We start from the raw sequence: 23,397 nt of genomic DNA, 5'->3' as shown, positions 1-23,397 counted from the left end.
TAAAATGATTTATGTAGAACACTTAGCATAGTGCCTGACACATAGTGAGCATGCAAGAAATGTGAGTGGTTATGTTGTTGATGGCAGAGGAGGTGGAGTAAGAAGACATGGGCAACCCAGGCCTGACTCACCAGGGAACCTTCTGAGATTACCCCTGGAAAGAGCAACTCAAAACATACCCCATAGTGGCTGTCCAGGGCTCAGGAAGCCAGAATAAAAGTGTTGCTGCTGCCAACTGCCCAAACTGCCTCTCAGTACCCAAGAAACTAGAAATTGAACCTTGGAATAATGCTACTAAAAAATCAGCTCACATTTAATGATCTTGCTCGTTAGAAACAGCTTAAGAAAGGGAGGGAAGATGGTTTCTGCCTCACTTCTGTCTGCTGGATCTCATGCAAGCACATCTAATTAGAGGAATCTAATATATATCTAGAATTCTAGCTGCAAGAGAGTCTGGGAGATGCTGAGTCTGGGAAATGTTGAAATTCCAGCCTTTTGAGTCCAAGAAGGTAAAATAGATGGGGGTAGGGTAGAGTGTGAGTAAGCCTGTTCCCCACAGGCTGCCAAATCTTTTTCTGAAATAAGTACCAGGTCAGTAACAACGTGATAGGCTGCAAGAGCCAATGGACTCTGGCCTCACCTGTCAGCACCAGCCACGCTGGTGGAAAAAGATCAGCTCCTACAATCAGATCTGGACTCTCACTCCTTTTAGTCTCTGACTGTGCCACCACCCACAATGTCTCCATTCCATAATATCTTGTTAGTCAGTCTGTATTAAAGTCATTAGAGCAAGTTAGTAAGGAAAGTGCAGCAGTCTGGATAACAGAAGAGACCAGGGGCATAAACTATATTCTGTATCAAGGCTCAGAACCACATAAGAGCTATCTAAAATCCATAGTACATATTGATTATTAATTGTATGGATAGACTATCCTTTCTAGATATAGCTTTTAAAAAAATAGCTCTGGGTTTACTAAAGATCTGGATCTACTGCTTTCCCTGTAGAACTTTTGCTGGTCTCTTTTCCTGTTTTCTGAGATTTGGTGAGATCTGAACAATTTGGGGGGAAGAAGATGGTGCAGCTGCTGAGAATGATGGGGGAGGTGGACCACACAATCATGTCTATTCCAATGCATGTTGGGAGGCTTTAATTTGCATGCTGAGAGGTTCCAGGCAATACAGGGGAGAAGGACAGTATGGTGGCTAAGAAAGTATCAACTCGAGGATGCTAAACTAAGGTTTTTGCCACTTGCTAGCTGTGAGTTACTGAATTTTTTGACTCTGTTTTCTTATTTGTAAAATGGGTTCATAATAATATATACTTTTCAGGTAGGGATATTACATGTAAAACTGTGCTTTGAGAATGGTGCTAAGGTATCTTTCCACATTTCTTTATAAAGGAAAATATGCCAAAAAGGAAACTATTATAACAAATATTTAAAACTGAGTAGGAAAACAAGTCAAGTCCTCATTTTGAAATTGATTTCCTTCCAGAAGTTTAAGTCAGATTGGCATTTACTACATGGTTTTACATAAAATAGTGATGCAGTGTAACTGAAAATGTAACTGACATGCTGTATCTTTGCGACCAAAGTAATAGAAGACAATGTTGCTGTGATGCTATTAATTAAAACAGAAACCCAACGGTGAAGACAAAAGTTTTCTGTTTACATGGAATGCTGGTACTTAAGGAAAAGCCAGTTTAATTAGGAAGGACTGAGAAAGTAGAAGGTTCTTTTGTGGAGATTCTAAAAGGGACCTCTTGGTACTTTCAAGAGCTTGAGATGTTGATGATGTTGGTCTTTCATTATGTCTCACTTCTTTATGCCACTAGCAGGACTTTGGCAGTCATCAGACGAGCTCAGGGTACAGTTCGAGTTCCCATATGGAAGAGAATATGAGAGAGAAAGGATGAGGGAACAAGAGTTTTATGAGGTAACTGAGCAGCATTGGAAGAAAGAGAGGGAGAAGAGGAAAGGATGCAAGCTGAGAAATGAATGGGCCTGGAGTGGGGAATGGGGACACTGCCAACTGCACTCATCTCCATGGTGAAAGTGGACAGAGGTCAGGGGGTGTCCCAGGACCCTGCGTCAGAGTCCACCCTGAGGGAGCTGCCTGCCAGGAGGGAGGCATGGGTAGAAACGTGTGTGAAGGTCACAAATGCTGTGCTTGAGACCCTCAGCTCAGTGGCAGTCACCTCCTCTGTAGAAAGGGGTTATCAGTCCTGCCTTAAAGAGTGGCATTGATAATGTAAAGAATAGTTCTTAAGGAAGTCCAAAGAAAGAGAAGTTGAGCCTGATGACTAGGAACTTCTATAGAATGCTGAAGGTGCTAAATCTTGATAGAAAGAGACAAAGGCTAGGATTTTGAAGTGAGGATCTTTTGCATCAAATATTTTGTCGGCCAAAAGATAACTTTGAATTTGCCAACTTGATCCAGCTAAATGACTGTTCTGATATTTTAAACTTTTCTTTCTAAGCAAGATAGAGGAGAGGTGGACTAATAATAGATGCTGTTACCCTTCTCTTTTCAGGCCTTAGAAGAAATAAGCCACCAGATGCATGCTCCTCTCCCCAAATCCCTGGGGGAGAAGGCTCAGTGAGAGGCAGGTTTAGCTCTAGTGGGTAGGAGCTGGTGAGAGCATCCCTAAAGATGTGTGTCTACCACACCTCCCCACCCCAGAATGGTTAAAACTGAAAAGACTGATTCCCCCAAATGTTGGTGAGGATGTGGCAAATACATTCTTGGTGGGAGTGTAAAATGGAATAACAGCTTTGGGAAAAGGCCTGGTGCTGTCTCATATAGCTGACCATGCTCTGAAAATACAGCAGTTCTATCCTTGGGCATTTGTCCATAAGTTAAAAAAAGAGACTTTCATTAGAAGGTTTATAGCAGCTTTATTGTAGTGTACAAAAATGGCCAAGAGCCCTTATGTCCTCATAACTGAATAAATAGATTAAGATATGTTTCTATAGTAGAATACTATTCAGCAATAAAAAGGAATGAAATTAACAGAGGCATTCAACAAGATGGAGGAATCTCAAGAACATACCAAGTACCAACTGCATGATTACATTTATATGAAGTTCTAAAACAGGCAAAATTTGTTTAAACATATAGTGAAAAAAAAAACAGAGGAGTAGTTGCTTCAGGATTGGTATTGGTATCAAGATGACTGAGCATGGACATGAGGGAGTATTCTGGGGTGATGGACGTATTCTGTATTTAGATAGGGATGTGGGTTAAATGGATGTTTGCATTTGTTAAAACTTACTGAATGGTGCTAGGCTTTGTGTACTTCACTGCATGTAAATTTTACCTTATAATATGAAAGAACTGTAAGTATTGAACTCTAGTTAATGAAACGTGCTGAAATGTTTAGGGGTAAAGAACAATGATGGCTACAGGTATGACAGGTTGATAGATGTATAGATATATGAGAAAGCAAAGTCTGTTATCTCAGGCTACTATAGCAAAAATACCATAGGTTGGGTGGCTTAGGCCAGGTGTACCCAACCTCTTGGATCTAATGCCTGATGATCTGAGATGGAGCTGATGTAACATTATATTTATTGTGCACAATAAATATAGTGTGCTTGAATCATCCTGAAACCATCCCCCGACCAATGCATGGAAAAATTGTCTTCCACGAAACTGGTCCCTGGTGCCAAAATGGTTGGGGACTGCTGGCTTAGACAACAGAAATTTTTTTCTTGCAGTTGTGGAGCTTGGGAAATCCAAAATCAATTTGAATTTGATCAGCTAATTTGGTTCCTGATAAGAACCCTCGTCTTGGTTTTCAGGCAGATATCTTGCTGTATCTTCACATGATGGAGAAAGAATACCTCTGTCTCATGGCTCTTCTTCTAAGGGCACTGATCTCATTCATGAGGGCTCCACCCTCATGACCTGATTACCTCCCAAAGATCCCTCATTCAAATACTGTCATACTGGGGATGAGGGCTTCGACATACGAATTTTGGTAGGACACATCAGGCCATAGCATAGGTGGAACAAAATATGACAATTGAAGAATCTAGGTGATGAATATATGGGTATCTGCTGTATAATTATTTCAAAATTTCAGCATACTTGATAATTTATTATAAAATAATAGGCATAAAAAAGTGGTCTGGTCTGGAATAGTTCAGTTGGGCTAGGTAGATAAAAATAAAATATGAATGTAGCCATTGATAGGGAATACTGTGGTGGGCATTACATTGTTTTTTAAATTATGTTGACATCTCAAGGTCCACCCTTGACTCAACCTGGGACAGAATAGACAGGGTTTCAATCAAATAACCCAAGGGCATCTTCTATAGCATCCTTCATAAACCACATCCATCCCAAGACAAAGTATATGTTTGGGCCTTTCTTTCTTTCTAACTTTAACCTTTTCTCTATTCATCAGATAGATAGATTTTTATATCTACATCCCTCTTCCTGCTATCTTCCCTCCCTCCTTCTCTTTTCTCTTTCCGTTTTTCCTTCCTCCCTCCCTTCTTTCTTTCCTTCCTTCCATTTTGGTGAAAATGTCCATATTATAAAATTTTAAATATGTTTACATATATTTTTCAAATCATAGGTGGACCAGGGAAGGTAAACTAGGCTGTTTGAAAATTACTGGAACTATTCCATAGAACCTATTCAGAAATAATCTGTAAACAAGTTAACAAAATGAACTAATCTTAGCTCAAAGCAGGGAACAATGTCAAGATGTCAGGCGCATTCAAGGTAAAATCTCACTTAGTACAAGAGATCATTATTGTTGTCATATTTGCTATTAAGATAGTACAGGCTAGTCTACAAACATGGTGGCAAGGAATAGTCTCCATATCTGTACATGGCAGATGGTCTAGGTGAAAATCCCTCTTTCAGCGTCTGCTAGACTTCTAAAATCCTTATACAGAAGCTTTTGAAGAAGTCACCATTGAGGATTAGAAGCATTTGATTATCTTTTGAATTTGGCTTTGTGGGAAAACAATTCACTAACAGCTAACTAGCAACTCTGTTCTGTTCTTTTCCTGGGCTTACCACCCAATTACTGCATGGCCTGGACAATTGTTTTAACCTCTCAGAATCCCATTTACTTCCCTATTAAGTGGGGTTCACAAGTTAATGCTACCTATACAAGTCTACATTTTAGAAAGTTAGCTATTCTGTTGGCAGGTTCTGCTTCTCCACCCTTCTCCAGTGCATTACTGCACTGTGTATATATACACATATATAATGATCCCAGTCAAAAATTATCATTAAGATGTCCCCTCTGGTTAAAAACAATGCATTCCCCAGCCTCTCAGTGTGGGCATGATTAGCTATATGTGATAATTACATCCCCAATGATAATACTTACAGCAGCAGCATATTAACCTTGTTAGGCATTCACAATAGCAGAGACTAGAGGAAGGAAAAACAAAAAAGCAAGTCAAGCAGGCTCATGTTTAGTGTGAGGAACAAATGGGAAGTGGCGGGGGGTAACCTCTATGGATGAAACACAGGGAAAAAAGGAGTACACAGAAATGAATATAGGATATACCACCTTCTTTTAAAATCTTGGTCCAATTTTCCATTAAGAATAGTAAATACTTATTAATAGCCATTACATGTTCAGAATTAAGGCCAATACATATGAAGATTTATGTGCAGCCATAACTTATTGACTGCATATGTGATGTTCCTTTACTTATATCACCTCATTTAACTCTCACAACAATGTCAACGTTAGAAAATCTGAAAAGCAACAGGAGAAAAAACACAGTCACCACAGTATGTGAGTTATATCTCAATAAAACCGATTAAAAAAAAAAAACAAAACCACTCGGCTTTCTTCGGAAGAATGACAGACTGGAGACAGCCTTGTTAACAGCAACAATAGAAGGCTGAAGACAAGGGGAGAATATCATCACAGGCTTGAGAAAAAGACACTCTCAACTTATTATTCTTTTCAAGTGGCAGAAGAGTAAAGATCTTTTTTTTTTTCTTCTTTTACAAAGCTTTAAAGGGTTTATCACGGGAAGAACTACTAACTGGTGTGATTTCAGGGAGAGAGAAAGAAATCGAACCTGAGAGGAGTAAAGTTCAAGAAAGGGAATGAACAACAGGGACAAAAAGATCAGCATGTAGGTAAATGTGAGCTCGTGTAGACTGCGTGAAGCAGAAACAGCAGAAGTGGGAAACGTGCCTGATATTGGGACTACAGCAATAAGGTGGAGCTGAAATCCCTAGCAGGAATAATATGGAAGATGTGAAGGGGAGACCGAAATCAAAGAATTCTAAGGTACTGATGGTACTTGGAAAGAGCGTGAAAGTGACAGTCACTCAGTCGTGTCTGACGCTTTGTGATCCCATGGACTACAAAGTCCATGGAATTCTCCAGGCCAGAATATTGGAGTGGGTAGCCATTCCCTTCTCCAGGATCAAACCCAGGTCTCCTGCATTGCAGGGGGATTCTTTACCAGCTGAGCCACAGAAAAAAGGTAGAGGTATTGATTCATTTTGGACATTAAATCAAGGGTACATGTTAAAATTTTAATCCAACTTTTAACCCAGTAGAGAGACTAAATTAGAATAAAGAGAAAAAAAAAAGAATAAAGAAAATTCAGTTAATCCCATAAAAAGCAGAGATATTTAAAAGCCTAGAAAATGCAGACTAGATGGCATAAACAAAATCAATAAAAATAAATCAAAATATATTGGTGATAATAATAAATGTCAAGGGACTAAAACTGCTTTGTTAATGATAGATATAGCATTAGGTTAATATTTCTCTTCCTCCCAATCTCTCCTTATCTCTCTCACCTCACATGCTCTCACTTCTACTACATTTTATTTTGGGTGCCCACCTAGCCTCATAATGTTTAAGAAAAAGAAACACTAATTACCAACAAATTGGGCTTAGTTCTGGAATGCAAGAATGACTTAACATTAGGAAAATCTAATGTATTTAATAGCTCACTATACCAACTGATTTATGGGAAAACTTGATCATGTCAGTAGTTGCAAAAGAAGCTCTTGATGAAATACACTATGCTTTATTGGCAAAAATAATTCACGGCAGATGAATAATAGAAGATGTATCAGTATAGGCAAAGTTACAGTGCAATAACAAGTTCTGCAGAGTTCATGGCTTAATACAACAAAGGTTTATTTCTGCCTTTCATCACAATCCAAAGTAAGGCAGGCAATGCTCCTCTAAGCTATAAGTAAGGGATACAGATTCTTTCTATTTAATGAGGTGATAATATACTCAAAATGTGACCAGCCTTGTTGTCATGGAAGGGGAAGAGACAGGGGGAATGACTGACTTCAGCTGTGATTGAAGGTAATGTATTACTTCTAATATTCTATATTCAGAAGTCATTCACATGGCTCAGTCACCTCAAATTTGGTGTGAAGCCTTCATCCTTAATATGATACTTAACCCAAGTCACTATCACATTATTCACCTGAGAAGGTTTATTGAGCCTTTGTTGTTTGAAGCCTTTAAAAATTTATCTCTTACTGTTCGGAGATTTGGAAGCAAGGAACTTTTCCAATCACAGAAATGTCTGAATTTCGATTCTCTTTCTCTTCCTTGCACATTCACCTTTCCCAAGGTTACTTTTCACCTCTCCCCAGCCTCTAGATGAAGCCAGTAGTAGTGAATACACACTTCTAACATTCTGTTTTTCATTTTTTCCCTTATAACTACAAATATTAAGCATATTTTCTTCCTTCCAAGTGATAGCAGATGACAGTTTACCATCACTTAATATGAATGATGGATCTCCACTATCCTAGTGTCTGATAGGAGTTTCTCCATCACCTGGCACCCAACTTCTAGGCCAGTGGTCTTCTTGTATTTTTATTTTAGTTGCATTCCAGTTTAGATTACTGATTACTTTGTCACGATTTTGTCAGGAAGATACGAAATACTCTAGCTATATTTTGAATCAGAAGTTGCTTCTTATAGGCTTCAAGCATGGGAAGTCTGGTCAGTAAAGGTCAGGAAAGCTCTCTCCAGGAAATCCAGAAGTACAGGCATCACAAGAAAGGCACCGGTACAGTCTGAGCTGTGCAGGTGAAAGGAGTGGTTCTCATAAGGATCTTTGAATGCCATGGGTGAACACCCTACTTTGCCATCTGCTTGCTAATTCCTGTCCACGTGCCTGCAACTGGTGTGTGGCCTGAAAGGATTTGTGATTCCCCTTTCCTTTGGCTTTCCACTCTCATACAGTTCACTTTCATTAGTGAAATCTAACTGGGATCTTACTGGCAAGAGATTCAGGGGGATGTAATTTTAAGTTTGGTAAAGAAAAGAGCTTAGAAAGGCAGAAGTGGTATTAAATGTCAACAACTAGTATGTGGTAGAGAAGTGTTAGTTGCTCAGTCATGTCCAACTCTTTGCAACCCCATGGACTGTCTGTCCATGTAATTCTCCAGGCAAGAATACTGGAGTGGGTTGCCATTCCCTTCTCCAGGGGATCTTCCCAACCCAGGGATCAAACTCAGGTCTCTTGCATTGCAGGCAGATTCTCTGCCATCTGAGCCACCAGGGAATAGGGAAGGGAACATACTTAACCCTGATGGTGAGCATTTTAAGAAAAGGGACACTAGCTATCATTCTTAATCTTAAAGTCCATCAAGCAAGAAGTAAGGATTCCCATTAGAATCACTCTCACTCAGCATTAAACTGGAAACTCAAGGCAATTTAGTAGAATGAGAAAAAGAAATAAAAATTTAAAACTAGAGAAGAGGAAACAAAACTGTCATTGTTTATAGAAAATATGATTGCATTAAAAATGCATTAAAAACCTATAAATTTAATAACATTTTTTATTACAAACTTGTTTTCTAATACATCAAGGACAAATAGAAAGTAGAGTTTTAACACATTGATATATACAAAAGTAACAGTAGCTATGATACCAAAAGATAGCATTGATAAAACATGAGTAAGAAAATTATTTAAAAATCACAACACTTTTTGAAATACACAAAATAAAACTAAATAGATGAACATGTTTATTGGCTAGAATAAATCTATATTGTGAAAATAATAGCTTTCCTCAAATTTATATATCCGGTACAATCCCAATCAAAATCCCCACAGATTTTTTTTTTCAAAAAGGACTTGACTAACTGATTCTCAAATTCATATGCAAGAGCCAGTTAAAGAAAGAGATTGGAATAACTAAAATTTTATTTTATTTTTTTAAAATATATTATTTTTATTTTTTTTTATTTTATTTTTTATTTTTTTAAATTTATTTATTTATTTTTAATTTTTACTTTACAATTCTGTATTGGTTTTGGAATAACTAAAATTTTAAAAAGATGATATAAGGATTCTTCCTAACAGATATCAAGACATAAAAGGATGATAATAAATATCAAGCTAAGGGAAGGACACTAAAGCTAGATGCTTGATATCTGATCAACATTACATTACAACTGGGAGATAATGGGTTATTTAATGTATAATGCTTCTGATTTGGGAAAATAATCAGATCCCTACCTCACGCCACATACAAAAAGCAATCTGAGGTGGATTAAAGATCAGATTGCAAAACAAATTCTTAAGACTCATAGAAGGAATGTGGAAGACCATTGAGTTTGGATAGGATTTCTTAAACAATTTTTTAATGTGTCAACTGAAAAGGAAAACATTGATAAACCTGACTGACTCCACAGAAATTAAAGCATTTAAATGGCAAAAGTTACTATACACAAAGCAAAAGGATAAATCACAGGCATGGAGAAGGCATTAACAATAAAAATAACAAGATTTTGTCTCTGGAATTTATAAAGAGCCAATAATCCACTCATAGGGATGTATTAGAGAAATTCTCAAATGTTGGTATGATATAAAATACCAAAGTATTCACTGAAATCTTTTCAATTCTTTATCATTAAAAACAAATGTCCATTAATTAAAATAATGAATAAGCTACTTGTGGTTTATTAATATACTAGAACACTATGCACTTAAATGCATCACTGGTGTATACAACAGTCTAAGTAATATAAAAAAGTTAATGCTGAATTCAAGAGAAGACAAGCTTTGGGAGGACATACATAAAATGCTAAATACTTTTAAATGTGTGAAATAATTTAAGTATAATCTGGATAGCTTTATTTACAGCTACTTTTATAGTGAAAGGTTAGAAATATACATAAAGTTGATGAATTCCAAATCCAGGAGAGAAACTACCTGTAGCGAGAAAGGAAACCAAACAGGATGTAGGAGGAATACTCAAGGATCTTCAATTATATTTTATTTCCTAAATATCAAGCAGAAAGGTGAATGCTGCTGCTAAGTCGCTTCAGTCGTGTCCGACTCTGTGTGACCCCATAGATGGCAGCCCACCAGGCTTCCCCATCCCTGGGATTTTCCAGGCAAGAACACTGGAGTGGGTTGCCATTTCCTTCTCCAATGCATGAAAGTGAAAAGTGAAAGTGAAGTTGCTCAGTTGTGTCCGACTCTTAGCGACCCCATGGACTGCAGCCTACCAGGCTCCTCCGTCCATGGATTTTCCAGGCAAGAGTACTGGAGTGGGGTGCCATTGCCTTCTCCACAAAGGTCAATAGTAAATATGAAAAATGCTAAATGTCAAATGGGGCTTCCCCAGTAGTGATAGTGGTAAAGACGCCACCTGCCAATGCAGGAGAAGTAAGAGATGCAGGTTCAGTCCCTGGGTCAGGAAGATCCCCTAGAGGAGGGCATGGCAGCCCACTCCAGTATTCTTGCCTGGAGAATCCCATGGACAGAGGAGCCTGGCAGGCCACAGTCCATAGGGTCACAAAAAGTTGGACATGAGTAAAGCAACTAAGCATGCATCTGTGATTGGTACTTAAGTACGGGTAGTATTAATGTATATACTATGTATATTGTATATACATACTATGTACAATGTATATTGTATATCTCATATATATTGAAGATATTTAATAATTATGAATACATTAGAAGCTAAGGAGAGTTTAAATGACCAAATTCCTTTCCTTTGCCCAGAGAATCATAAGCCCCACCCCCACCCCAAGGCTAAGTCCGTTACAAGTGACAGACCATCATGCTGCCGTGGGGCAGCTGTTTTGTATGAGCTATGTAACTAACTTTTGTGGTATTGCATTGTTTCTTTGAAAAGATGACTTCTGAATCCCAAGTGACATAGGTTTGTGCCATGATAAATTGGAAACATTTTGCTGTTATAATTTGTTTTGGTTCATGTGGTGTCTTCTTTGTGGAGAAAGTGACACAGTTGACAAGCTGAGTCAGAAGGACAGCATCCAGAATACCAGGGGATTGTGACCCATTCAGCCTTTTGATGATGGTTTTATGTTGCTAGAGACACTGAGAAGTGTCTGAATCATCAACAGTAGATAAAATACTGCTTGGTGGTGCTCTACAGCAAGTATTACACTATCAATTCCAAATAATTAAAACAGCTCAGTAAAGTTGCGTATTTACTTGACCCTTTCTCTTCCATTCTGACTGATGCTCACTGAACCCCCAAAGACTCCAACCTTCAGTTCAGTCGCTCAGTTATGTCCGATTCTTTGCAACCCCATGAATTGCAGCACACCAGGCCTCCCTGTCCATTACCAACTCCTGGAGTTCACTCAGACTCACATCCATCAAGTCAGTAATGCCATCCAGCCATCTCATCCTCTGTCATCCCCTTCTCCTGCCCCCAATCCCTCCCAGCATCAGAGTCTTTTCCAATGAGTCAATTCTTCTCGTGAGGTGGCCAAAGTATTGGAGTTTCAGCTTTAGCATCATTCCTTCCAAAGAAATCCCAGGGCTGATCTCCTTCAGAATGGACTGGTTGGATCTCCTTGCAGTCCAAGGAACTCTCAAGAGTCTTCTCCAACACCACAGTTCAAAAGCATCAATTCTTCGATGCTCAACTTTCTTCACACTCCAACTCTCACATCTATACATGACTACTTGAAAAACCGTAGCCTTGACTAGACGGACTTTTGTTGGCAAAGTAATATCTCTGCTTTTGAATATGCTATCTAGGTTGGTCATATCTTTCCTTCCAAGGAGTAAGTGTCTTTAATTTCATGGCTGCAGTCACCATCTGCAATGATTTTGGAGCCCCCCAAAATAAAGTATGACACTATTTCCACTGTTTCCCCATCTATTTCCCATGAAGTGATGGGACCAGATGCCATGATCTTCGTTTTCTGAATGTTGAGCTTTAAGCCAACTTTTTCACTCTCTTCTTTCCCTTTCATCAAGAGGCTCTTTAGTTCCTCTTCACTTTCTTCCATAAAGGTGGTGTCATCTGCATATCTGAGGTTATTGATATTTCTCCCGGCAATCTTGATTCCAGCTTGTGCTTCTTCCAGCCCAGTGTTTCTCATGATGTACTCTGCATAGAAGTTAAATAAGCAGGGTGACATTATACAGCCTTGACGTACTCCTTTTCCTATTTGGAACCAGTCTGTTGTTCCATGTCCAGTTCTAACTGTTGCTTCCTGACCTGCATATAGGTTTCTCCAGAGGCAGGTCAGGTGGTCTGGTATTCCCATCTCTTTCCGAATTTTCCACAGTTTATTGTGATCCACACAGTCAAAGGCTTTGGCATAGTCAATAAAGCAGAAATAGATGTTTTTTTGGAACTCTCTTGCTTTTTCCATGATCCATTGGATGTTGGCAATTTGATTTCTGGTTCCCCTGCCTTTTCTAAAGCCAGCTTGAACATCTGGAAGTTCACGGTTCACGTATTGCTGAAGTCTGACTTTGAGAATTTTGAGCATTACTTGACTAGCATGTGAGATGAGCACAACTGTGCGATAGTTTGAGCATTCTTTGGCATTGCCTTTCTTTGGGATTGGAATGAACACTGACCTTTTCAAGTCCTGAGGCCACTGCTGAGTTTTCCAAATTTGCTGGCAAATTGAGTGCAGCATTTTCACAGTATCATCTTTCAGGATTTGAAATAGCTCAACTAGAATTCCATTACCTCCACTAGCTTTGTTCGTAGTGATGCTTTCTAAGGCCCACTTGACTTCACATTCCAGTATGTCTGGCTCTAGGTGAGTGATCACACAATCGTGATTATCTTGGTCGTGAAGATCTTTTTTGTACAGTTCTTCTGTGTATTCTTGTCACCTCTTCTTAATATCTTCTGCTTCTGTTAGGTCCATACCATTTCTGTCCTTTATCGAGCCCATCTTTGCATGAAATGTTCCCTTGCTATCTCCAATTTTCTTGAAGAGATCTCTAGTCTTTCCTATTCTGTTCTTTTCCTCCATTTCTTTGCATTGATCACTGAGGAAGGCTTTCTTATCTCTTCTTGCTATTCTTTGGAACTCTGTATTCAGATACTTATATCTTTCCTCTTCTTTGCTTTTTGCTTCTTTCTTTTCACAGCTATGTGTAAGGCCTCCTCAGACAGCCATTTTGCTTTTTTGCATTTCTTTTCCATGGGGATGGTCTTGATCCCTGTCTCCTATACAATGTCACGACCTCAGTCCATAGTTCATCAGGCAGTCTATGAGATCTAGTCCCTTAAATCTATTTCTCACTTCCACTGTATAATCATAAGGGATTTGATTTAGGTCATACATGAATGGTCTAGTGGTTTTCCCGACTTTCTTCAATTTAAGTCTGAAGTTGGCAATAAGGAGCTCATGATCTGAGCCACAGTCAGCTCCTGGTCTTGTTTTTGTTGACTGTATAGAGCTTCTCCATCTTTGGCTGCAAAGAATATAATCAATCTGATTTTGGTATTGACCATCTGGTGATGTTCATGTGTAGAGTCTTCTCTTGTGTTGTTGGAAGAGGGTGTTTGCTATGACCAGTGCATTTTCTTGGCAAAACTCTATTAGTCTTTGCCCTGCTTCATTCTGCATTCCAAGGCCAAATTTGCCTGTTACTCCAGGTATTTCTTGACTTCCTACTTTTGCATTCCAGCCCCCTATAATGAAAAGGACATCTTTTTTGGGTGTAAGTTCTAAAAGGCTTGCAGGTCTTCATAGAACTGTTCAACTTCAGTTTCTTCAGCATTACTGGTTGGGGCAGAGACTTGGATTACTGTGATATTGAATGGTTTGCCTTGGAGATAAACAGAGATCATTCTGTCATTTTTGTGATTGCACCCAAGTACTGCATTTCAGACTCTTTTGTTGACCATGATGGCTACTCCATTTCTTCTGAGGGATTCCTGTCCACAGTAGTAGATATAATGGTCATCTGAGTTAAATTCACCCATTCTAGTCCATTTTAGTTCGCTGATTCCTAGAATGTCGACATTCACTCTTGCCATCTCCTGTTTGACCACTTCCAATTTGCCTTGATTCATGGACCTAACATTCCAGGTTCCTATGCAATATTGCTCTTTATAGCATTGGACCTTGCTTCTATCACCAGTCACATCCACAACTGGGTATTATTTTTGCTTTGGCTCCATCCCTTCATTCTTTCTGGAGTTATATCTCCACTGATCTCCAGTAGCATATTGGGCACCTACCGACCTGGGGAGTTCCTCTTTCAGTATGCTATCATTTTACCTTTTCCTACTGTTCATGGGGTTCTCAAGGCAAGAATACTGAAGTGGTTTGCCATTCCCTTCTCCAGTGGACCACATTCTGTCAGACCTCTCCACCATGACTCTACCGTCTTGGGTTGTCCTGCAGGCATGGCTTAGTTTCATTGAGTTAGACCAGGCTGTGGTCCTAGTGTGATCAGATTGACTAGTTTTCTGTGAGTATGGTTTCACTGTGTCTGCCCTCTGATGCCCTCTTGCAACACCTACCGTCTTACTTGGGTTTCTCTTACCTTGGACATGGGGTATCTCCTCACGGCTGCTCCAGCAAAGTGCAGCCACTGCTCCTTACCTTGGATGAGGGGTATCTCCTCACTGCCACCCCTCCTTACCTTGAAAGTGGAATAGCTCCTCTAGGCCCTCCTGCGCCCGAGCAGCCACCACTCCTTGGACGTGGGGTTGCTCCAACTTTACTCCTCACTATTCCTCACAAGCAGAATTTTCTGGTCATAGCCCTGGATAGCTAAATAGTAAGCATATGATTACTCTCAATAATTTTGAGCTGGAACAATTGGCATGGTATTTCTCTTCTTCTGGTCAGATGTCCTCAGACTGGATCGTTTATACTTTTATTATTTTCCCCTTTTGTCAATCATGTACAATTCAGCTTCAGTGATGGTGGTTTGGTTGTAAATAGCCTTTCTTGTAATTAGAAAATAATCTTCTGACCAGGAGAAAGCTGGAAATTGCTCTCTTTGTGAAATGAGCAAGTCTTTGTTTGCAAGATTAACTGAATTCCCACTGCCATAACTGGCAGCAGCATTGCCAGATCAGTTTGGTGACTGAATTGAACTTTTCCTCTAGGAATTGTGTAGCTGTACGGCTGCAGAAAAACAAGTTCACTCCCTTATTGTCAGTTTGCTGACAGCTTTTTCCATAGAGCAGTTTGAAGAGTGGAGAGCCCTTTTTCTGAGACAGAAAAGTGTTTTCACACCTGAAGTGCAATTTCACACCTTGTGTTTCTCAGCAGATAAGTGCATAAAATAACACATCAAACCGGAATAGAAAAAGATCAACATAGAAAGAAAACTGCAGGTTGTAATTTGTTTCCTATCTTACAGTGCCTTTGTAGAGAACGATAAATTACAGGGATCTGGGTTTACACTTCAAAAAGTTTGATTGGTTGTTAGGTGGGAAAGTGAGCAGTAAACACTAATCAGCATTTAGCCCACATTGAACAGAATGTACAAAAAGATAAAATTTGGGAAACACCAAAATGTAGATTTGTTTAAAGGATAAAACCCATATAAATGAGTGGCAAAAGTTGTAGTTAAGAGAAAGTCAAGATATTGATACATTGTATGATTTTAGTAAAAATAGAATTGTCTTAAGATATAATTTTTTTATAATTATCCATTCAGGAATTTTAGCAAAAGTAATAGACTATGTTAGTACTTACTTTCTATAAATGACTAAACCTATGATGCTAGTGACCATCTGATGGCATTCTAGTACAGAGGTTATAAAATGAGGGATTTAGCTCCATTTTGCAAATTTGAAAACTTAAGTCCAAAAGAAAACAGAAAGTTGAGCCTCCTGGTTGGTCACAAACATTCATTATAAAATATTTAATATTTATTGAGTGTCTACCACATGTTAGGCATTATACCAGGCATGGGGTACAATGGTTAACAGGGAAATCTCTCTTTCTCCCATCTGGGGACTGACAGTTTTGCAGCAAGTAAACAGGCGATGGAAATACTGGGTAACGAGTGCTGAGAGAGATAAAATTATATTTTGATGGAGCCTGCAGATGGTCAGCATGGGGGAAAGTAGTCATCCAAAATTCTTGGATAAAGTGACATCTAAACCAAACTAATGAACGGCAGAGGATGAGGTGGTTGGATGGCATCACTGACTCAATGGACATGAGTTTGGATAAACTCCTGGAGTTGGTGATGGATAGGGAGGCCTGGCGTGCTACAGTCCATGGGGTCGCAAAGAGTTGGGCACGACTGAGCTACTGAAGTGAACTGGAAGGTGGGTATCATTTGGGATGTGAGGGCATGTATAACTTATGCAGAGGTGAAAGAGAAAGAGAAGCAGGATGGGTTGGAGGGATGAAGGTAGTTCAGTGGAGTGGGGATGTAGTGTACAACGGCAATGGTGATGCACAATGAAACTGGAAGATAAGAGGGTCAGGGTGTGTAGTCTATGCTGAGAAATTTAGTTTTTTATCCTGAGACTAGTGGGGTGTATTGAAGGTTTAGTCTTCGTTTATTAGTGAGAGTGATACAACCAGATCTGTACTTTATAAAGACCCCTCTGACTATTGTTGTTGTTCAGTTGCTCAGTTGTGTCCAACTCTGTGACCCCATGGACTGCAGCACGCCAGGCTTCCCTGTCCTTTGTCATCTTCCAGAGCTTACTCAAATTCATATCCACTGAGTCTGTGATGCCAAATCCAACCATCTTGTCTTCTGTTATCCCCTTTTCCTTCTGCCTTCAGTCTTTCCCAGCATCAGGGTCTTTTCTAATGAGTCAGCTCTTTGCATCAGGTGGCCAAAGTACTGGAGCTTCAGCTTCAGCAACAGTCCTTCCAATGAATGTTCAGGACTTTATGGTCCAACTCTCACATTCATACATGACTACTTGAAAATCCATAGCTTTGACTATACAGACCTTTGACTATGGGATTTGTCAATACAGTGACTGGACATCAGCAAAGAAACATGCAGTAATGCAAGTGGGAGAGGTTGGTGACCTGAGCTGACAGTATACATCAAGAGCTCAGCAGCACTGGGAGGGAAGAAAGTGGGTGGATTTGGGAGTTGTTGTGGAGGCAGAATCAACAGAACTTGGTGATTGATCAGCTGGACTAGGGGTAAGGAAGCCAGTCTTGTCAAAAATGTGGTCCTGAGTTCAGATTTCAGACTTGAGCAGATGATGCTACATTCACAGAGTTAGGGGATACTAAAGCAGCTAGTTTTTAAAAGGAGACATGATATGTGTAAGATGGGATTTTACAAGAAACAATGTGGTATTCCATTGGATTTTGAGCTTGGAAAGGAAGTCTAGGTCAGAGATACAGATCTGGTAGGTGTCATTGAGGGGATGAGATGGTCCAAAGAATAAGTAGAGAATGAGAAAAGAAGAGACTCTTTAGGCATAAATAGTACTTTGACAATGAAAAGAAAAACACATAGAGCAAAATGTATATATATTGTTACATAAATAAAATATGGATAAAGAATGTACATGTCCACAAATACCACTGCACACATGCCTTTGCACGTACACACCCCTGCACATGTAGACCTTCCAGTGAGCATCAGCATGGTATCCCATGGTTGGCCACGTGAAACATGAAGCATTAAAGGTAATCATCCCTTTCCTGAAGAGTTCATGTAAGGGGTGTGTCTTGTGTTTGATAGTCGCTCAGTCGTGTCTGACTCTTTGTGACCCCATAGACTGTAGCCCACCAGGTTCCTCTGTCCATGGAATTCTCCAGGCAAGAATGCTGGAGTGGGTTGCCATTCCTTTCTCCACGGGATCTTCCCAACTCTGGGATCGAACCCAGGTCTCCTGCATTGCAGGCATATTCTTTACTGACTGAGTCAGCAGAAAAGCCCGTGTGTTAGTCCAACAGCAAGTTCCAGGCCTAAAGATGCTGCTCAGTATGTTAAAAAGGAAAAATGTACTGCCCATGTAGATACTGCAATTAAACCAGCAAAACAGAAGGCACTGATGTCTTCTCATTTCCATTGTTTCTTTCTTAGATACATACGGAAAGCTCTTTCTCTTCAATTCTGTGGGTCAAGAGATGTCTCGCTGCAAGACGTCAATCCGACGTGGTCAGCCCAATCCCGTCTATAAGGAGACCTTTGTTTTCCAGGTGGCCCTCTTTCAGCTGTCTGATGTCACATTGATGATTTCCGTGTATAACAGGCGTACCATGAAGCGTAAAGAGATGATTGGTTGGATTGCTTTGGGTCAAAACAGCAGTGGAGAGGAGGAGCGAGACCACTGGGAGGAAATGAAGGAGACCAAAGGGCAGCAGGTCTGCAGGTGGCACACACTACTCGAATCATAGGTTTGTCAAGAGGTGTTTATAGGCTGTACCCACCCTGGTGATACATGATCCGATTACTGATACCAACTCAGTGCTTGCTGGCAGGCTTTTTACAGACAAGCTGTAAGAAGGGATTGAATTTTACTAACCCCTAAGACCTTGTGAGGGTGGGAGGGTCTTTGAGTTTCTCACAGGTTTGATTTAGATTTAAATACTATAATTTAAAAAAAGCCCAGATGTGTGCTGTTGTGTAAACTTTATGGGAAATGTCATCATGGTTAAGATGAATGATGATAAATTAATTTGTGTTAGTAGGTTATTGAGTTTTGGGTCAGGCTCTGGAATGAAGCTCTCTGGCTGCCTCTGCTCCCTGAGATTTAACAGTAAGAGTGCTGTTAAAAGTTACGATTTGTAAACCACTTGTGTGTGGGAATCAGAATTTCCTTAATATGGTGCAAAACACTCCAAAATACAGAAATAAATCTGACCCTAAGTCTCATAAAAGAATGTAGCTCTCATTCATAATTCCCCATTTCACATTTTTCTCTTTATTAAAAAAACCCTTCATTTATTTGACTAACAAATAAATGTTATAAACTTGCGCTTATAAAGCAAATTTGTATGAATTAAATAGCTCTTTTTATCTTATATAGTGTGGTTTCCTATGAGATTTGGTTAGGTGAACCATTTTGAATCTGAAAAAGAATTAGAAAACTACTGTTACAAGACAACTTGTGTCCTTTTGAGCATGTAAGATTTCAAAATTAAAACTGTCAAGGTTTTTATGCTGTTTTTCTTTACCTGACAAATTCTTATAGAATGAGAAGAAAACCAAAAAAACCTATTTAAGTCATGGGTATATTGGTTTTTCTGAATCTAGTGGTCTCCTAGATGATACTTTTTCTATATTCAATATAATATACTCACTCATACATATATTTTGATTGTGTACTTGCATGTAAACCATATTTTTATTGCAATATTTTTGACCATCAAAGCATAGTTCGTTGCATACAATAGGTCTTTAATAAATGTTGATTTGATTGATACTTAGAAACAAACATGTTATAACATGAATGAAGAATATTTTCAGTTTGTGAGGAATGACACTGATTCTTCTTTGAGCATTTGAAGTGCCTATAATTGTCATTTTTCATGGTATTTGCAGCAACGTGCATTAGTCACTACTTGTGTTCTGGTCACATACCATTTAGAACACTGATCATGTGTTTATGAGCATGAAATTTTACTTCTGACTGACTTTTACATTATTGTGCATTGCATGTTTATTTTCTTAGGTCTGAGCCCTTAATTTCAATTCCTTTAAATTGGCAGTCATGAAAAAGGGAAGGAATGTGTGTACGTGTAACACTGAGCCCCATGTGCAGCTCTTCTGAGCAATTGCTGTCACTTATTTTTAGCTTTTATGTTTCATTGTTGACTTTTCACTGTCTGGGGGAAGGATGATAGCTAGTGATGGATGTATACAGTTAAAAACACAGAACTCCTCCTCAGCTCTGCATTTTGACAGATTGTAAACGTAGGCTGTAGCACTTGAAGCTATGTTTATTCCTGCAGCCTGTAATGGTTATCCTGACAAGCCCAGACTAGGACACTGGATAACTCGACTCCAATTTCAAGCTTTTGAAAGAAGTGATTTCCTATGGAAGAATCAGAGTTAGAAAAATAAATGAATATCTTACTTTCTTTTCATGGGAGTTCTGTACATAATGCTGCTCAGTTACTGTGAATAAGTAGTAAAACCATGTTCCACTGGGTTTTTCCCCTACCTTGCTTTGGAAGACCTCAAAGTGCTTTTCCAACATCATATCCATTAACTGTTGAGTGGTCTTTGCAGTGTGGCGTGTCATTGAGTAGAACTGAGTGCAATTGATTAAGTAGTGGCACAAAGAATTGGCTTTTCACATCCCTTACTCTTTATGCGCTTGTGCTTAAGGGGAAGCAGAGCAGCCTTGTTATGCTTTGCTTTATCCAGTGACATAGAAGCAGCATTCACTTTAAATTTACATTTGAAAAAAATCTGCATGTTTTGTACAGACGGCCTGGATTTTTCCTCCTCATATTTTCCTGCTGTGTTTGCCGCATCCGTAGTCTTATGGTACCCAATAATCACCTATACTTCATTTTCTGCTGCCTTGACCCACCATTTCTAAGGTTTTCTTCTGATATAGTGAAAATATCTTTGTGTGCTTGATCTTTTTTCTCATAGTCTGCTTATGGTAGAGTTTACAGAAATTTTAAGGGGAGGGCTGCCTGAAAAGCATTTTTCACTTGTATAATTTTACTATGTTGGTGCTATTCACCATGTAGGATGCATGTACATCTTGAATATCCAGCCACATTCACCCTAAAGCTTGTATAAATATAAAATGCTAATGACAAGACACATTAAAATATGAAGCTGAATTTTTTTACATTGATTTGAAATTCTGGTTTAGTAAAATCTTTATTTTGTGCACTTAAATTTCCTTGTTTTCTTGGCAGAGTCTAGACACAATGCACTTAGCGTGTTTTTCACTCGAGCTTTTATATCCACATTTGCTTTTCAAAAGAGTTATGAAAGATAATCTGTTGGTTCTGCCATGTTAAAGCTGCTTTTGCCTATTTTATCTAGCTAATAATTAATATCTTATAGTGACATATGAAACTGAAGAAGCACTAGAATTTGTTGTTTGAGTAGTTCTTTCTATGAGGATGCTTATAAAATATTATTTTGGAAGGTAAATGGTGCAGGAGGTTTATGGAAATGTGATTTACAGCGTGCCTTCTTTCAGGGCATGAGTTAACACTGAATTGGGAAGTGCCTGTTTCCCCAATCACGGAGGTGGCTCTTGTGTTCCCTACACCCCTTTGACTGTTGTTGAATTTTTAAATGGGCCATTCACCAGGCAGCTGAGCACCTGCTCTCACTTCTCTCCTCCACTGGCTCCCAGTGTGATGCACAGTTGTTTTGGACCCTCTTTTTGCTGCTGTTGCATAACTGTGAAGGGGAAAGTCTTATCTCTCTTAATAGAAAAAGCTTGTACCGTCTTTGGATGTAATAGACTTGACATTCCACCTGCACAAAGTTGGAGAAAGAATCCTTACCATGACGGGAGATGAGAAGAGAAAAAGAAAGCATGGTACTATGTTGCTGCTCACTATAGGCACTGTTCACTCTGCATCAACTTTCATGACAGTAACAGATTGACCTCAAACGTTGGTATTCCTCATGGTGCTACAGCCTGAAACACAGCCTCTGCCTTTGTAACATGTAGCACTCACAATATTTGACAGATTGTTAACACTTCTCAGTCACTATGGTTTGCATTCTGGTTGTACCACATGGTCTTATCTGACAACCAAAACTCTTTCCTTTCAAATAATGCATTATTTAAGTTGGAACTCCCATCAGGTTCAGTGAAAATGCTTCTCTGATAGCCATTGAATTGATTAAATTGATCTTTAGCAAAGACCGTGGAACTAAGGGTTTCTCAAAAGCCTGGTTATCCGTTTGCAGCAAAGGGCTTAGTATTCAAGACGTGAAGATCAGAAAAGTGAATATGAAAGGATTATTTGTAGATGACATAAAATCAAAAGCAAGCATCATATCCTTTAATGATGAAGAAACAGGACTAGAAACTACATGTGGCCTCTCGTCTAACCTTTGCATAAACCGCGGCTAACGACCATTCCAGTCTATTTGATCCAGGGAAAACAAATGATAGATAATCCTGAAATGGCCCAAGTATTTTTATTGTATTAGAAATTGTTCATTCCAAAAAGAAAAGCTAGGAAAAGTTATAAAAGAAACAAGTGATGTAGCATGAGTATGGAAGAATTACAAGATAAATATGCTAGATACCATCAGCATCTATTGCATATATGTGAGAAAAATAAACGAGTATAAATGAAAAGCCAAATTAGATTAACTATCATTTTTCACAACTTGTGAAATTCTAGAAAAGAGAGATGGAGTGGCTGAAATTAGTCTAAACAATTCAGAGAAGTTGGCACAGGCTGTGGCCCTAGTCTGGTTTTAAATAAACTCTGCCTACTGTGTGGCCGTAAGAAAATTGCTTAGCCACACTGTGACCCTGCTTATTCAACTGGAAGATGGAAATAATACCTACCTCAAAAGGTCTTTTTTTTTTTTGATAATGAAATAACAATATAGAGATGGGCATATAGTAACCATTCAATGTTCCCTTCTCACGATGATGCTTAAAAATGCATTTAAGAGTTGTTTCTCTTTCTAGTGAAAGTAATAGTAATGCTAGAGAAGTACTAAGAACAATTTGCAGATACTTTAAAAAGGGTAGGCAGGTGAAGCTAGTCTGGAAGGCAGCTATGTTCACCGCTATGCTAGTAACACTACACGAAGCTAGTCTGCATTTGGGACAACCTCAACCGTGATAAGCCTAGTGTGTGGAAGAAATTAAGTCTTAATAAATCCCTAAATGATGTATAATGACCAAATCCTGACCAATTTATAATTGTATGATAACCAGTTTATCCACTCTGGTGCTTGTATGTACATCTTGATAAATCACACTCAAGATCTCTCCTCACACCCAGCTCTTCTCTACTGCTCATATGTGGACAGAGCATCTTGTTCCTATCAAAGGAGTTGCTAAAGGTGGCGACTTGAGTACCTATTTCAGCTTTGACCTGAAAAGTAAGATAAATAGTGTGGCACTATAGAGGAGCCTGGCAGGCTACAGCCCATGGGGTTGCAAAGAGCCAGACATGACTGAGCAAGTAACACACACGTACTGACACTCCTTGGCTTCCCTGGTGGCTCAGATGGTAAAGTATCTGCCTGCAGTGTAGGAGCCCTGGATTCTT

At 39.1% G+C, this 23,397-nt stretch overlaps 1 protein-coding gene across 1 annotated transcript in view; it reads left to right on the top strand.

Moving 5' to 3' along the window:
• Nucleotides 1-22,437, top strand: part of SYT16 (synaptotagmin 16) — a 163,034-nt gene extending 140,597 nt beyond the window's left edge. Inside the window, exon 8 of the mRNA XM_040227593.1 lies at nt 18,257-22,437. Within this exon, the coding sequence (XP_040083527.1) occupies nt 18,257-18,570 (314 nt within the window). The 3' untranslated portion in view covers nt 18,571-22,437. The remainder of the gene's footprint in view (nt 1-18,256) is intronic.
• Nucleotides 22,438-23,397: the final 960 nt, after the last annotated feature.

The sequence above is a fragment of the Oryx dammah genome, unplaced genomic scaffold (genome assembly GCF_014754425.2).
Source record: "Oryx dammah isolate SB20612 unplaced genomic scaffold, SCBI_Odam_1.1 HiC_scaffold_26, whole genome shotgun sequence".
Lineage (NCBI taxonomy): Eukaryota > Metazoa > Chordata > Mammalia > Artiodactyla > Bovidae > Oryx > Oryx dammah.
The sequence above is the reverse complement of the archived record's forward strand: the minus strand, read 5'-3'. Positions and strand labels throughout refer to the sequence as shown.